Consider the following 16,961-nt stretch of genomic DNA (forward strand, 5'->3'; position numbering starts at 1 on the left):
ACAGTTTAATACTATAATGGAGATTACCCATGCAGAAAGAAGATCATTATAGATTTCTTACATTTTGAAGCAGAGGTTGGTAAATACCTCTTTGACCCTGCCACTCAATACATCCTTTCATTAAAAATCTGAAGGAAAGTAACTTATGTTTTGGACATACGCTTCTTTTTACCAATATCAAAATATATTTTTCTCTGTGTAGAGAAGTAAAATTAATTAAAAGCTTCCCTTTTGTTATTTATAAATGTCATTTTAAACTCATTCTTGAAGGTTGTTCAAATATGGATTAGGGCTTGCTTTTTTAATCATTAAAAGTGATAGTTATTGCAGGTTTAACCAACCCAGGGTCCTAATCACGTTCTTATGCATAATGAACATACACAGCCTGCTCTTAGTCATACAAATTTTCAGTACTTTCATGTAATCTCTCATTAGATCCTCATGAAACTGCGTGATGTCAAAGGAGTAGGTATAGAAATTAATATCAGATGCTCATTGAATGTTTACTGTATGTTCTGCTCTGTTCTTAGAGGTTTGTGTGCACACTCATTGTTGTGAAAATTAAACCTTGTGAAATAGGTACTATTATTGCCCTCATTTTACAGATAGGAAAACTGAGCCACAGAGTGGTGGTAGTGGGCTCGTGTACAAGTTTCTTTCTTTCTTTCTTTTTAACATTTTTTATTGATTTATAATCATTTTACAATGTTGTGTCAAATTTCAGTGTAGAGCACATTTTTTCAGTTATACATGAACATACATATATTCATTGTCACATTTTTTTTCGCTGTGAGCTACCATAAGATCTTGTATATATTTCCCTGTGCTATACAGTATATTGTGTACAAGTTTCTTAACATTTCTTCACCTACCTCTGTCATATTCTAATGTAAGTCCAACTTCTCCACACAAGATTCTACCCGTTATTAGCTAATCAAGGACATTGTTCTTGAAATTCTCTGCTTTTCTCTCCTGCATTCTCAGTTTTTTCCTTTCTACTAGATTATTCCTGTTGGCACACAAACATGTTATTTCTCTCTTCTTAAAAAAACAAAAACAAAAAACAGTAAAACAAGCAAGACCTTCTTTTGAGTCTACTCTTCTAGCTATTGCTCTGTTTCTTTCCTTGTCTTTATAAATCGTGGATATTCACTATCTCAAACTGTACTCCTCTCCTTTTCTCTTGAATCCATTCCAGTTAAGTTTCTGCCCTACTGCTTCACCAAGATTACTTTTATCAAGATCACCAGGGATTTCCATATTGCAGGATATGTAGGAAAATGCAGAAATAAATAGTATGAATGAAGGACACTACGAGTAATAACAAAAGCCTGGAAACATTAAAATATCCATGTTATAAATTTTAATATTTCTGTGTTGATAATTGTTGGAGCCAGATAGTTGGGGATTCTTAAAAGATGGTACCTGAGAGTTCATTTTATTCTCTTCACTTTGTGTATGTTTGAAAAGTAAAAAAAAAAAAAAAAAAAAAGAGAAAAGACTGATGTTTTTATACAGAATGATATGACATAGAAGAATATATTAAAATTTTGCTCTGGTGAAAAAATGATAGTTTATGATGGCTGTAGTATTTACCAAGGAAACTTCTTTGGGTTCCAGCTGAAGTAGTAAATGCATTATGGAAACTTATAAAGCAGTACATAATTCATTTTGTCCAGGGGTTAAAGTAATCATCATCTACTTAGCATTTAACTTATGTTACATAATTTACTACTTGTGCCCCACTCAGTACTTATCTGTATTGATTGACATTTCAAAACTTGTGATACGTATCTTTTTAAAAAACTCCTGTGTTGTATTTGGTTGTTTATATATAGGAATTTGTATATGCACATGTTGGGACTGGTACACTCAAAAATTCTTCCAGGAGAAGCTAGATTATGCCTAAAAGCTAAGTATCTTGGAAGGACAACTATACCTTTCCCTTGATCTTTGATATCTAAGGATCCCTGAACCACAGATCTTATTCAGTATGACAGTTTCTATCATGATTATTTTTAATCTAAGACTCTTTTTTAGTAGTGATGTTGCATATATAGCCTGTTTGAAAATTGTTAAAGTTATTACTTGGATTTTACAATTTAATAATTGTTGCTATAATTAATATTTAATTGTTCTAATAGAATTCAAGGAACATTTGCCTGTTTCTCAGTTAAATGAAATAGGAGGTCTTATGGGGACTTGACATAAATGCTTTAATTTTAAATACTTTAATGCTAGTAGTGTGAGTACTTAGCAGGTTTGTTAAAGGAACAAAATATGGAGATGGCAACTGAATCTCCATGCACTTCAGTTGATTTTTCTTTAGTCTTGCGTTCTTAAAAAATTGTATGAAGGTATTCGTGAGAATGGCAAGAATAATAAAAACTAGAATAGTTACCTAAAGCTGTAACTAAATCCAAATGGCTCTTGAATTACAATCAATACATTGTCTTGCATGATGTTAATAAAGAAGAAAATCAATATTATATATACTTTTATATTAAAAATACTGACAAAACAATGCAAAAAAAAAACCTCCACCAGTAACCTTGAAATTTTATCCCACTGTTGACTGTTAATAGAAAGCCAGCCACCTTCTCATTTATAATCTTGAAAGTTTTTAATGACAGTTACACACACATTGCATTAAGGCTGAAAAGACAAACTTCCAATTCACCTTTTCTTCCCTGTTTTAAAAATAATTTGATAATTATCTGTATTTTATTATATCTACAATATATATGCTACCATTTGCTGAACTCTTAGTGTCTTAAGTGGAATTTGGAAAAACAGAATTCTTAAATTGTCAATTTTCTGCTTATCTCTGACTAAAGGGAGTTCTGCTTTATCCATATTTAGGCATCTTATTCCCAACCTTCAATTTGTATAATTAGAAAAAGTTGAATTCTTTTCTTTGTCCCATTTCTTAGTTGACGAAGGATCAGAGATTGGTGTATTCGGGCAGACTGCTTCCCGATCATCTGCAGCTGAAAGACATTCTCAGAAAAGTAAGCTTTTCTACCACTATTTGATACCAAATACTTGGAATACGAGAGGAGCTATGGTCTGAAGTTTTACCGATATCCAACCAGTTTAGTTTTTAGATACTTAAAATCAGCCTTTTTGGGTAGCGTAATAGGTGATCCTGATTAGGTTATAGTTTTGTATATCCATCTGATAGCTAAATCTGAAATAGGATTATATGTTTGTGTTCAGGGACTTGTTGTGTAAGAAAGTATTACTGACTTACTAGTAGTGCCGAAGTACGGTGTTCAAGTGGTGGTGAAGGATTTTCACTGGTAACAGTCTCCTCTGTTAAATCCCCTTTTGACCAAATGGCATGACATTTTAATACAAGTTACTTGGGTTAGGAGTTTAATTTCAGGACAGGAAATAGAAAGAAGCCCAATTGGTCCATCAGTTAGCAAACCTTGCATACTAGTACTCAGAGTTAAAATATATTTCAGTTTTAGTTTTTTGACAGCTTGAATGCTAGTTATTTTAATGGCAGCTTTTAGCTGATATTTATTTGTGGAATTTATACTTTTAGAACTTTTCTGCATTTGAGATTCTTTTTGCTTGTGAATGTAGCAGAACTGAATATATGTCTTATGTTTTGCTTTAGATCTTTTACTTAATTCTTAATGCTTTCTGGATATCCCTAATCTGATTTAGAAGATCTGTATCTTCTCTTATATGTTTATGATCACTGTGGGAAACTTGAAAGAAATCTTACACTGATATATTATTTCTGTTTAGATAGTTGACATTTTACCTTTGCCAGTGTGACTTCTTGCTGTCATTTTCATTTTAATCATATGGTTTCAAGTTGCCAAAGTGGTTTAATAACATCTCTCTCTTTCCCTCTCTCAGAAGTAGTGGGATTTGCACCAGATTTCCACCCCCTCCCTGTTTCTTTTCTTAATTGACTTTATTTTTTAGAGTAGTTTCAGGTTCACAGCAAAATTGAGCAGAAAGTGTAAAGAGAAACCTCTTGCCTCTACATATGAACAACTAGCCCCACTAACAACATCCCACATCAGAGTGTTATTGTAGTTACAATTGATACCTACATTGACATCATTATTACCCCAAACTCATAGTTTACATTGGAGTTCACTCTTGGTGTTATGTATTCTGTGGGTTTTAACAAATGTATAATGACATGTATCCACCATTATAGTATCATACAGAGTATTTCACTACCCCCAAAACCCTCTGTGCTCCACCTGTTCATTTTTTCTATTTTTATGCTTAAAAACCTTTCTGCTATATGCTCTTTGAAATATAGATTTATTTATTATTTTAACCCAAGGATAGCTAGAGTCTGCATATACATACCTTTAAAAAGGCTTTTGTTGTTAGAAATGGTTTCCATCCAGAAGACTTAAAATAAGAGTGCTTCAGTCAAAGGACTGTTGTGCCCCTTGTGAAACATTCTGAACAGTATGTTTACATTTTGAACAGATCTTTGAACTGTATAACTCCTTACTTTTTCTTAGTTAAAAGCTGCCATTAGCTGTTAACTTACAAAATATTTTACAGAAATATTTCCCAAAGGTGAATATATACTATGAGCTAGTTGTGGTTAATGTGACCTTTGAAACTAGGTTTGTAAAGATAAACATCTTACACTTGGATGCTTTTTAATGTTCTGTGTTCCAAAGTCAAGGGGACATTGTAAATCAGGCCTGCTTTCTACCTACCTTGCTAGTCATGCCTCATGTCGTGCTATCTCTGGGTATGCCTTTCCCTGGCATCCTAATTTGTTCTTCTTAGTTTTATACAAAAGGCTGTTTTATGTATTTCTCTAATTGTGCTCTAATGTGCTAGTCTGTTCTTTTAACAATATCATGAGCCTCTTTAGGGGAGGGGCTTACTCCTACCTTTTCTTGGATTCACCTTAGAATTAAGCACAATCCTAGGTTTATGATAGATGATGAATTCTTAGTTTCTAGGAGCTTTGTTTCTCTTTCTCACAACGGGGCATCTTTCTTCCTGCCCCCTTTTCTTGATCATTTTCTGATTTTTTTTCTTTTCTGTATTTTTTAAAAGTTGTTGAGCTATCTTTTGTTCTTCTCTGCCCCTCTTTATTCTCTTTCCTTTCTCCATTTTATTTACTTGCATTATGCCTGGCTATAAATATACTCATGAAATTGCTAAGCCAAAATTCCAATTCTAGTCATTACTAGAATATTTTCCTTCAGTTATAGATTTATAGAAGCACATTTGGAATATTTACAGAATATAGTTCAAATAGATACTTTATGTCTGTGTGTGTTAGAGATAAAACCAGTTTAAGCTTCAGTGTGACTATTGCAGTTCTTATATTAATGTGCTAGTGTTTTTTAATTGAAATAATAGATTTCATTGACCTAACTTTACAGCACTGTTTGCTTTAAGACTGCTTGGTATACAGAATAATCATTTTTTTATATAGCAATTCCTGAGTATTGAGACCATTTTCTAAGCATGGAGAAAATTACTGAATTCAAAAGCTCCCCAATTTACTTGCAAATGACAACATTATTATAAAATGGCTATGCTAGAAAGGAACTTAAGTTCTGAGTTAAGTATTTCCGCTTAGCTACTGACTTTTTTGAGCTGTGTTTTTTCCAGTATTACCCTTTAAATGTAATCTTCTTTAATTTTAGCAAGATGAGTATCATATGGTTCATCTAGTATGTACTTCTCGGACTCCTCCCAGTTCTCCAAAATCCAGCACCAGTAGAGAAAGTCATGAAGCATTGGCATCCAGCAGCAATTCTGTGAGTTGTTTTGGGAGGAGTAAATGTTGAAGTTTTCTGATTATCCTTTTTGCCTCTAAAAACTAAGTGGAAAATAGAACAATTAGAGATTGTGGATTGTGAGATTGTATTTTGAACAGCTCAAGTTAAGCATTTAAACTTCATTTTTAAAGATCCAGTACCCAGTGTTATCCCTTGAAGCCTGTTCCCCAGGAGATATAATTTACCGTGTGGTAGGTCGGTATTAGATCCAGTCTTCAGGGATTTAATTACTGAAATACCCAGAAAACAGAATTATGATATGGTTATATAATATAAGCCCGAGGGCCGAAACTTCAGAATTATTTAGGGTATTTGATGTAGTATATTTAGTCAATGTAGATTACATTATTTAAACTTTGCTAAATCATCTTGAAGGAAATTGCTTGTTCAAGAATTTTGTCTTTTAAAATGACTGGATTTGAGGATACATTCCAACTGCAGGAGGAAAAAGTACTTAATCTGCTCAGTTCTTTCAGACTTGAGTGTTCATTTCTCCCTCCTTATTTTTCCTCCTGCCTAAAATTGTTTTGGAAATTAAAAAAAATAGTTGAACTCTTCAACTTAGACATTTTCTACAAGTTTTAAAGACACTGTCCTAGATTCTTTTATATTAAATTATTTTTGGTTTCTCATAAAAGTTTTATGTGACACTTTTGGAGGTGAGAGAAAAGGATCGAATGAGAGGAAGCTTGCTTAAAACTTCTTGGGCAGGGAACGTTTGTACTGCTAAGTGTACTTTCCTTCTTGTCAAGAATCTAGCCAAACCTTTAAGGAGGGGGATGAGTGGCAGGGGTGATAATTAGTTGAAAGATCTTTCAGTAGACAGATACTAGTTGACTGCTTCTTTAAGAAACTAGATCCTCTAGTTGCTATATTTAATTAGTATGGTCTCAGTGGTAAGTATTTTCTCATAACAGCCATGGGACTTTAGCTTACATTAAACTGAAATATGTTTTGTCAATAAACGTGAGAGTCTTTCTGTGTTTCCTACCTTGCTTCAAGAAGGGCTAAAACACTGGCATTGGTATAGAGTTCCATATATAGTTGTTGGACACAGTTGTGTTGCTCCAATTTTTGTTGACAAAGAATCTTCTCACTTTTCTAGGTTCATCAGCCATGATTTCATGTCATTAGTTACATATTCAGTTTTTTCGAGGTGTGTAATAAAAATCTAAAAAGTATCAAAGGAAAATTAAGTTGAATTCCTCTTAATTTTTTATGGCTGAGAAATTTCAATGGGATTTGAAAATGTCTTAAAAATCTTTTCATGAAAGAATTATCTAATAAAGTCAGAAATAATTAGTTCTAGAGAAATTAGGCTGTCCTGCTAAATGAGTAGGCCTTTCTTCTATTGCTTTTTAAGTGAACACCATATTTTGATGATCTATTTAATAAGAAATGCCAAAAAAGAGGCCTTTCCCGGTTCATGTGCCTAAGCAGCAGATTCCTGGGTAAGATAATGGTATCTATTTGGTGTAGAATAATATCTTAAAGCTTTCATTAGTTTTCCAAAAGACGAGTGTCCTTGGACCTTTTCACATGGGAAGACTAAGGAAGGTAGACATGCAAAAAGATATGCTGTCAATAGGAAGGCAGTGCAGGTAAATGCAACTTTAACAAACTTGAAAGAATGTTAAAATTATATCATACCTAGCTTTTTAAAGTGGGTAATTTATATAAAATGTAACTGTGTTTTACATTTACAGAAAACTCTTGACAGACTATTTTCAAACAGCAACAAATTGGGGTAGTCTTCAAGGGGTTATATTATGTGAAGTTATTGAATCTCTGAGTTACTGACATCATGGGAGCATGAGAATTTTTAAATCCTATTTGGTATCTTGTTCATTTTGTAAAAAAACTATTCATTGGGTTTTTTTAAATTTATAAACTAATAGAATTTTAGAACTGAAAGGAATCTTGAAAATCTAGTTCAATCTCATTTTTAGTAGGAAAGCTGAGACTTAATGGTTAAGTGAATTTTAAGGTTATGTTTCTTGTTAATGTCAGAGTTAACACCAAATTCTAGCATGTTCTTCAGTATTTTAAAGCAATATGTTACTAATAGCATATTATATAGTAGCTGGCATGTAGTAACTTTTTAAGTGACAGTAATTAGTACCATTTATTGAGTACTTCCTATGAGTTAAGCATCATGAAAAGAGCTTTGCATGCATTAATTTAATTTTCACAATTTTGTATTCTTTTTTGGTATATAATTACTACTCAGCCTTTTCTAGTTGAGAAATGGACTGTTACATAAGTAAGGGACTTTGATTTTCTAAACTCTTTAGTCTCATCAGAATTAAAATATCTATCTATTATGCTGGGCACAGAATTCAAATCAGTACATTTGTAAAATTCACTCTTTGCAGAGGGATTTCATAAATACATTTTTCGCAATGTATCTATAATCTAATGATTGTAATGAATTAAGTCTCCTTGAAAAAATAATTACATTTTTGTTTGTAGAATTCAGATCAGTCAGGATCATCCACTCCATCAGCCAGTCAAGAAACCTTGTCTTTAGCTGCCAGTTCTTCCTCAGAAGGATTGAGGCAACGTACCCTTCCACAAGCACAAACCGACCCAGCACAGAGTCAGCAGTTCCCATATGTAATGCAAGGGTGAGTGAAACCGCGGTAGCTGTGGGCCTTTTCAAAATTTGTGACTCCAGACTTCATGGTAGCCCCCTTCACTAATCAAAGTACATTTGAAATTTATTCATATATCTGATTTATATGTTAGGGGTACGAATTAGAGGATTAGGTAGAGCAGTGCTTTTGAAAACTGGTTATACATTAGAATTGTCTAGTGCATTGCTTTTCAGTCTTTAATGTTTGTGCTAATCACCTGGGGCTCTTGTTAGGATGTAAGTTCTGCCTATGTAGGTCTGAAGGGGCCTGAGATTCTGTATTTCCAGAGAGCTCCCCAGTGATGCTGATGCTTTTGATGCTTAGACCATGCTTTGAATAGCAAGGATTTAGGTAACTAACTTTTTTTTAACTCAGTCTCACTGTAGATCTACTCAAATTAGTCTTCTGGGGAGCAGATGGGTGAGTGAGGGTGTTCTTGGAAAAGCATAGGGCCCAGTAATCTGTTTTTCAAAAGTTCCACAGGTGTTTATGATCGGCCAGGCTTGGTAACAACTGAGGTAGAGTAAGACTGTGATATATTATGAAGATATGCTAACCACTGCATCTTATACAGAGTCCTTGTGAGAAGAGTTTACTCAAGCTTGCTATGGCTACCTTATATTTAGCAACTATAGCAGGCCTCGTGGGTTAGCCAGTTCCAGGGGAAGTGCAGCCGACAGCCACAGCACATCTTTCAGACAGCTCAGAGAGTAAGATCTTGGAGAATATAGTTTAGACCTGGGTTATGTCTGAAACCAGAGTACTTTGCTAGGGTACTGTCGTTACTTCTGAAGTAAAGGAAATGTGAATAATAGGTAGAGATAGTTGTTTTGTGTTGCGTAGCATGCTGTGGGACTATAGTGTGTGGCAGGGCTCCAGGTCTGTGGTGAGGCTGGAAATAAGGAAACGGCTAGGGAGTAAGTAAGTGATATAACCATGGGATAGCCACCAACTGTTATGCCAAACAGGATATAATAAACATAGAGGCATTTCTTACTTAGAGTTTTGTTTGTTTGTTTTGGGAGGGTAATTAGGTTTGCTTATTTATGTTTAGAGGAGGTACTGGAGATTGAACCAAGACCTTGTGTATGCTAAGCATGTGCTCTACCACTTGAGCTATATCCTCCCTGCTAGAATTTTAAACTTAATTCAGTTCTTAATGTAAGAAATGAAGCTGAGTATGTAGCAAAATATTAAAAAAAATCTCATTTGTATTTCTTGAATGTGAAGCATTTCTTCAAAAATAAATGTTTAGATGAGGTTGATTGTAGACTTTGTAAAACATCCTATGAAACTATTTTTGCTTTCAGAAAATGATTATTATAAACCAAAACTTAGTTATTTGTAAAAGGCAGTGTTCTAGGGTGTTTACATTATAGAATAGTAACTTAAAATACTTCCTATCTTATGACAATGATTCATTTCCTATCTTTTTTGCAGAGTAAGACAGTTCAGTTCTTCTCAATTTATAGAGTGATTTTACTTACGTGGTGGTAGTGGTGGAAAGTGAGAATGTTATGGATATAATAAACCCTGAAGAATATATAATAACATGTTAATAGTTGTTATCTCTGGACAATAAGATTTTTAACTCTTTCTCATACTTACAGTGAATATATTTTGTAATAGACAAAACAAAGTGATAAGGTTGCTGGTCTTCAGAATAAGATAATAGATATCTTGGGAAAAGATTAATAATTTCTCTAAACTAGGCTGTTGAAGAAATCAACAAACTTCAGAGACAAAGTCATTTAGCTCTTAGAAGTATATAAAACTGATTAGAAAAAACTGAACTAGTGTTTATTTTGCTAAAAGTAAGTATTAAAATGATGAGCAATAAAATCATTAGAGATTTGAGCTTCACTTAGGGAATCTATTATTAAATGTGTAGTGTTTAGTTTTAAATAAGGAGGGCAGTATAGCTTAGTGGATATACAGATTCGGGATCCAGCCTGACTTGGTTTGAATCCTGGTCCTATCCACTACTAGCTTGGGCAAGTCTCTCCCCTACTTTGCTTCAGTTTGCTTATGATCTGGAGATAACAGTACTTACCATAGAGGATTTCTGTGTGGATTAAAAGTTCATGTATGTGAAGTATTGAGTGATGTGCTAGCAGTTATCTGTAAATTCATTCATACTTAGAAATGAATGTTGTACATTCATTCAGCAAACAGATGTATAGGCACCTGTGTGTCCGATACACTGAAACATTTGAATGAATGAATGCCAGTGCTCAATGCTGAAAAATAAATCTTTATATTTGGAAAGAGCACTTTGTGACTTACAAAGCAATTTAAGTGAAAGTTCAATAAATAGGTTATTCAGTTCAACAATGAACATAATTTAACTCAACCTCATAGTTGTAATTTTTTACTAAGGAAGACTTTACATCTATCTTTAAGTAAATTTTATTTAACATAGCCGTAGCCTTAAATGTGCAAGAGCAGTAATTTAGTGACCTTGAAGAATTCACCCACAAAATACAATCTCAGCACTGCTTTTTCAGACTTCAGTACAGCTTATGGTTAACTATTCATATGTGTTTTCCACCATGTAGGTTAGTACTCTCAATCTTTAGTTAGCTTGTTAAAATTGCTAAATTCTGCTCCCTACTCCCTGAGTTCTTGAGCCACTAGGTTTGGAGTAGTGCTCAGGAATCTGCCAACTTAATAATATTCTGGGAATCTCACTTTGAGTAACCATAATGCAAGGGATTATTTGCCTATCTAGCTCTTAAAGAAACATGAAAAGACCAAACAGTACACATACCTCACCACTTTGTCCATTTATAATGTCACATTTATAAATCCCGACTGACTGTCTTGGACTCAGTGTGCTGTGCTGTCACATTTACTTAACTCCAAAAATTGCTCACTGGTTTATAGAATACCCACTGTTTTGTACATTCAATTTTTTCTTTTGAAATAGTAACAGCCTTATTTTATAATTAATAAAACTGGAAAGCTGCTCATTGTACCCTTCTATATTAATCTGATTTTTTAAAGTAAAAATTGCTTTTGACCCACCACTGAGAAACAACTTTTGTACTTATTTTATTAGTTTTATAGTTAAAATAATATTAATTATTTGTTATTTATTATTTTATTATTTAATAATATTACTCATTATATTATTTTTTATTTAATTATCATTAGTTTTATAGTTAAAATAGTAATTTTTATATTTTCCTTCCAAACCCTTTTTCTAAGTATACTTTATAAGTAGAAATATCATACAATTTTATTTTATAAGACTTTTAAAAAAACATACTGTAGCCTGGACATCTTTCCAGATCAAATATAAATCTACAACATTTAAAGTCTGTATTAGGAATAAGTTTAACCAAGGAGGTGAAAGACCCATGCACTGAAAACTGCAAGACAGTAATGAAAGAAACTGAAGACACAAATAAATGGAAAGATACTCCATGCTCATGAATTAGATTTAACATTGTTAAAATGTCCATACTACTCAAAACAATCTATAGATTCAGTCAATTCTCATCCAATTCCAATGGTATTTCTCACAGAAATAAAACAATCCTAAAATAAGTGTGGAACCACAAAAGACCCCAAATAGCCAAAGCAATCCTGAGAAAGAAGAACAAAGCTAGAGGTATCATACTCTCTGATTTCAACCTATACTACAAAATAATAGTAATTAAAACAATATGGTACTGGCATAAAAACAGACACATAGATCAATGGAACAGAATAAAGAACCCAGAAATAAAGTTATGCATATATATGGGCAATTAATTTATGAAAAAGGAGGCAAGAATGTACAATGGGGAAAGGACAGTCTCCTCAATAAATGGTGTTGGGAAAACTGGACAGCCACATGCAAATGAATAAAGCTACACTACTATCTCACACCATATACAAAAATTGATTCAAAATGAATTAGACTTGAATGTAAGACTTGAAACCATAAAACTCCTAGAAGATAATAGGTGATAAGCCCCTTGACATTGGACTTGCTGATGATTTTTTAGATTTGACAACAAAAGCAGAGGCAACAAAAGCAAAAACAAACAAATGGAGTTACATCAAACTAAAAAGCTGCACAGCAAAGGAAATCATCAATAAAATGAAAAGGCAACCTACTGAATGGGAGAAAATATTTCCAAATCATGTATCTGATAAGGGGTTAATATCCAAAATATATAAAAAACTGATACAATAGCAAACAAACAAACAAACAAACAAAACCCCCAAAATAATTCAATTAAAAAATAAGCAGAGGATCTGAATATTTTTCCAAGAAGACATATGGATACCAGTAGGTACATGAAAAGATGCTCAGCATCACTTATTATCAGGGAAATGCAAGTCAAAATCACAATGAGATTATCACCTCACACCTGTCAGAATGGCTTTTATTAAAAAGACAACAAATAACAAGCATTGGTTGGGACTGTGAAGAAAAGGGAACCCTTGTGTACTGTTGTTGGGAATGTAAATTCCAGCCATGCTGGAAAACAGTATGGAGCTTCCTCAAAAAATTAAAAACAGAACTACGTATGATCCAGCAAATCTACTTCTGGGTATTCATCTGAAGAAAATGAAAACACTTAATTTGAAGAGATACATGTACCCGCATGTTCATTCCAGCATTATTTATAGTAGCCTTGATAAGGAAACAACCTAAGTGTCCATAGATGGATAAGTAGATAAAGAAATTGTCGTAGATATGTACAATGGAATACTATTCAGCCATAAGAAAGCTGTACCGGTTTATTCTCCCCATAACAGTTGTTGTTAAAGAGCCCTTTACAGATATGTATTTGCCGGTGTGGTAAGTTGGAATGTCCTTGTTTTAATTTGAGACACAATAGAGAGATATTCTTTTTTATTTTGTTTTGTGAAATGCTTATTTGTTGGCATGTTGGTATTTTAAAAAATTCATTTGTGATAGTTCTTTATCTAAAAGGATATCAATAATTAGTACTTATTGAGCAATTAGCACAAGCTAGGCATTGTATTGAGCACTTGCACATGCTTTATTTCACTGAACTTTATACCACCTCTGTAGTCTAGGTACTATTCTCTCCCATCATATGACTGAGGAGAAGGAGGTGAAAAGGTTATGTAGCTTGCCTAAGTTCACAGAAGTAGTCAGTAGCAGAACTAGAATTCAAATTCTTACCTGACTTGAAAGTATGTTTTTAACAGTCTTGTTGAAGTGACTCTATTTTGTCTGTCATTTGTTTCAGTATATTTTCCTAGGTTACCATTTGTATTTTGACTTCATTTATAATGGTGGTTCTCTCCCCTCTACTCTCCTGTTTAAAATTTTTCTCTAGTCAAATCTGTTGGTCAGATTTTAAGTATTGGTGACTGGGTAAGCAAATTTGTCTGCATGAGGACCTTGTGGCTTTATTCAGGAAAAAGTTTACTTTAGAATTTACTGTAGCTGGGCACTGAAGACAGGAAAATGAATTATGTAGTTGCCCTGGATGGAAATAGGTCACATAGGCAAATGAATTGCCATCTGCTGATGTGTTGTCTTGGTCTTGAAAAAAGTTCTGTGGGAGCCTGGAGGAGGCAGTGACTGTCTCTGGAGGAGTAGGGAGGGCTTGATAGGTGGTAACATGGTCTTAAGGGCAGGTTCAGCAGGGAGAACAAAGCAAGTGTGCAGTCTTGAAAAGGCATACTCTGGAAGCAAAGTGGAGAATCCTTGCAGTTGCTGCATCATTGCACAGAGTGGTGGGGGAAAGAATTTTTTCCTAATTGTTGAAGTTTCCAATTCCTTTCATCTCCTCTCTTTTATAATTCTTATCTTTAAAAAGCATACTAATGAATGTTTTTGGTATAGTTTTCAAGTATAGATTTGTGAATAACAGTCTTTCAAGTTCTTGGTTTTTGCCATAATCTCTACTATACTGTACTGTTTCCCTGTGTTCCTATAACCTTCCCTTGCCCCTTTTCTCTGTGTTTAGTTTTTATCCTATAGCCACCCGAAAAGGAAAAAGAAGCTGTCAGAACTTGTGCCATCAGATGATTTTCTCCTGCTTGTATATATCAGCAATCTCCTCATTGTGACTTTCCTAATCTGGTTAGGTTATCCTCTTACTTTGTTTTCCTTGCATAAAGAATATGACATATTGTATGGAGACAGACATACTATATTCCAGATAGTTCTGTTTTCTGTTTCTGTTTTATTTGGTTCTTTGCAAAAAATGTTTAAAAATTATTTTGAATTATAAAAGCAATATATGCATATTACAGAGTTTGGGAAAAAACAGCAAAGGGAGGGAGAAAATTACCCATCCAATTATCTAAAGACAACTGTTTGTTAACATTTAGTATTTCCTTCCAGTATCCTTTTCTTTGCAAATGGTTTTCTTTAATTTAGTTGTAATTTTTACCATATCAACATTACATGTTTCCATTTAATGTTGAAAAATTAAGTGAAGTTTGCAAGTTACTAGATTAAATAGTTGCTTATAATGAGTACTTTATTTCAGTGTTTTGTTGGTTTTCATATGAAGTTGTTCAACACATACGTATTATGCTAAAAACTGGAATATCATAATGGATAAAGCCCATTTCCTGTTCTTAGGAGCAGAGTCTGGTCAGAGAGACAGGAGAGTAAATAAGCAATTTCTTTTCTTAGTTATTTTCTGAGAGGTAATATATGTGAATGGTACCATTTTTAAAATGAAGAAAGTATACAAGAGTTTCTTTCTTGTGTCTCCTGGCTACCCAGTTGCCTTCCTCAGAAGCAACTGTTATAGCTATTTGTGCTTACACAAGTGTGTGTGTGAATTGAACACAAATAGTGTACTTTGTATTCACACTAGCCTACATTTGCTTTTTCACTAGATATGTTAACATCGTCCCACAATAATACATAGGAGCCCTCCCATTCTTTTATCAAATGCACAATATTCCATTGTATATAGACTACTAAAATTTAATGAATAAGCCCACTTTTTAACCTGTCTATCTATCTCAGGTTTTTTTTAATTTTTAAAAATTTTATTATTCTTTCAAAATATTCACAAAGTACAGGAAATATTATAAGGAACCCCCTTTTACCTAACACCCAGCTTCAGCAACTATTAATAGACTGTGATTCTTCAACCAGTCCCCCTTCCTTCTCCCTTTTTTCTTGGGCTGGAATATTTTTAAAGTAAAACCTAGATATCATATCAGTTCATCTGAATACTTCACTGTGTATCTGAAACAGATATGACAAATATGGACTATAAGAATCACAAAACTATTGGAGCACTCAACAAAATTAAAAATTCTTTAATCATTTAATACCTAATTTGTGTTCCATTTTCCCTGATTGTCTCAAGTATCTTTTTCATGGTGGTTTTGATTGGATCAGTATTCAACGAGATTGACATACTGCATTTGGTTGATGTTTCTTAAAGCTCTTCTAATATAATCCCTATCCCTCCCATTTTTTACTTTATGCCTTTTCTGCTCTATGTAATTTCGCATAGTAGTCTAGATATGGCTCTCTATATCCTCATGGCATCAGTTAATATTTTCCTTTATTTCCATAGATTGCCCGTAATCTGGTAGCTAAATCTAGGGCCTGACTAAATTCAGTTAAATTCAACCTTTAAAAATTTATTTTTATTTATTTTTTAACTTTAGCTTATGTAAAAAATATGAATTTTATTAAATCACTTTTATAAAACATTTTGACACTTGGCTGACAAATAACCATGTAACTCCCGAAGTTTAGAATCTTAACATCAGAGAAGTTTGTTTCTTACTTATGTAGTAGTCTGATTCTAGTGTTTATTATTCCTACGTAGATAATTTTTCTCCATCAGGTGATTCGTGGACCCAGGGTTTTTCCACTTTATGTCTTTTCACCTCATAAGGTCTTGGCGTTCATCTAAATATACTTGGCATATGGGGAGAAAAAAACATAGAGAAACACACCTACTTTGTAAATACCTTGGCCTAGAAGTGATATATTCCATTGTTAGTCACATTCCATAAGCAAGGAGTAGTCACATAGCTCAAGGAGTTACAAGAGGAGCTAGGAAATGTAGTCCCTAACTGGGCAGTCACTTCCTAGCAAATACTATAGAATACTACAGAAGGAAAGCACAAATTTTGGTAAACACATCATTATATATCCCTCCCTAGCAATGATAATAACAATAATTTTTTAATATTTGCTTACTTTGTGCCAGACATTGTTTGATGTGATATGAGATATATATATATATATATATAAATTTAACAACCATATGTGTTAGGAAATGTTCTCATACCTATATAAGGAAACAGGCACAGAGGATGCTCCAGAATATATTTTACATAAGATTTTCTTATGATAGAAACTGACCCTTACTCTGATTTTTAATGAGAAATAGGAAGTTGTATTTACATACAATACTAAAATATGTTTATATAAATATAAATCAAAGAATAAAAATTGTGCTAAAAATTTAAAAACATTGCATATATCGTGCAGTAACACCTCATGCTTCTTTTACAACCAATCCTATTAAAATATTTTCATACATGAAATTATTTCATGATTAGTAAACGTTTT

General features: G+C 33.2%; 1 protein-coding gene across 3 annotated transcripts in view; it reads left to right on the plus strand.

The window, feature by feature from the left end:
• HERPUD2 (HERPUD family member 2) overlaps positions 1 to 16,961 on the plus strand; it is a 76,500-nt gene that overhangs the window by 51,175 nt on the left and 8,364 nt on the right. For all 3 annotated transcript variants that reach the window (XM_064487448.1, XM_064487446.1, XM_064487447.1), the window contains 3 exons: positions 2,934 to 3,011; positions 5,658 to 5,771; positions 8,265 to 8,419. In XM_064487448.1, the coding sequence (XP_064343518.1) occupies positions 5,673 to 5,771; positions 8,265 to 8,419 (254 nt within the window). In that variant the 5' untranslated portion in view covers positions 2,934 to 3,011; positions 5,658 to 5,672. The remainder of the gene's footprint in view (positions 1 to 2,933; positions 3,012 to 5,657; positions 5,772 to 8,264; positions 8,420 to 16,961) is intronic.

Source organism: Camelus dromedarius, chromosome 7 (assembly GCF_036321535.1).
Source record: "Camelus dromedarius isolate mCamDro1 chromosome 7, mCamDro1.pat, whole genome shotgun sequence".
Lineage (NCBI taxonomy): Eukaryota > Metazoa > Chordata > Mammalia > Artiodactyla > Camelidae > Camelus > Camelus dromedarius.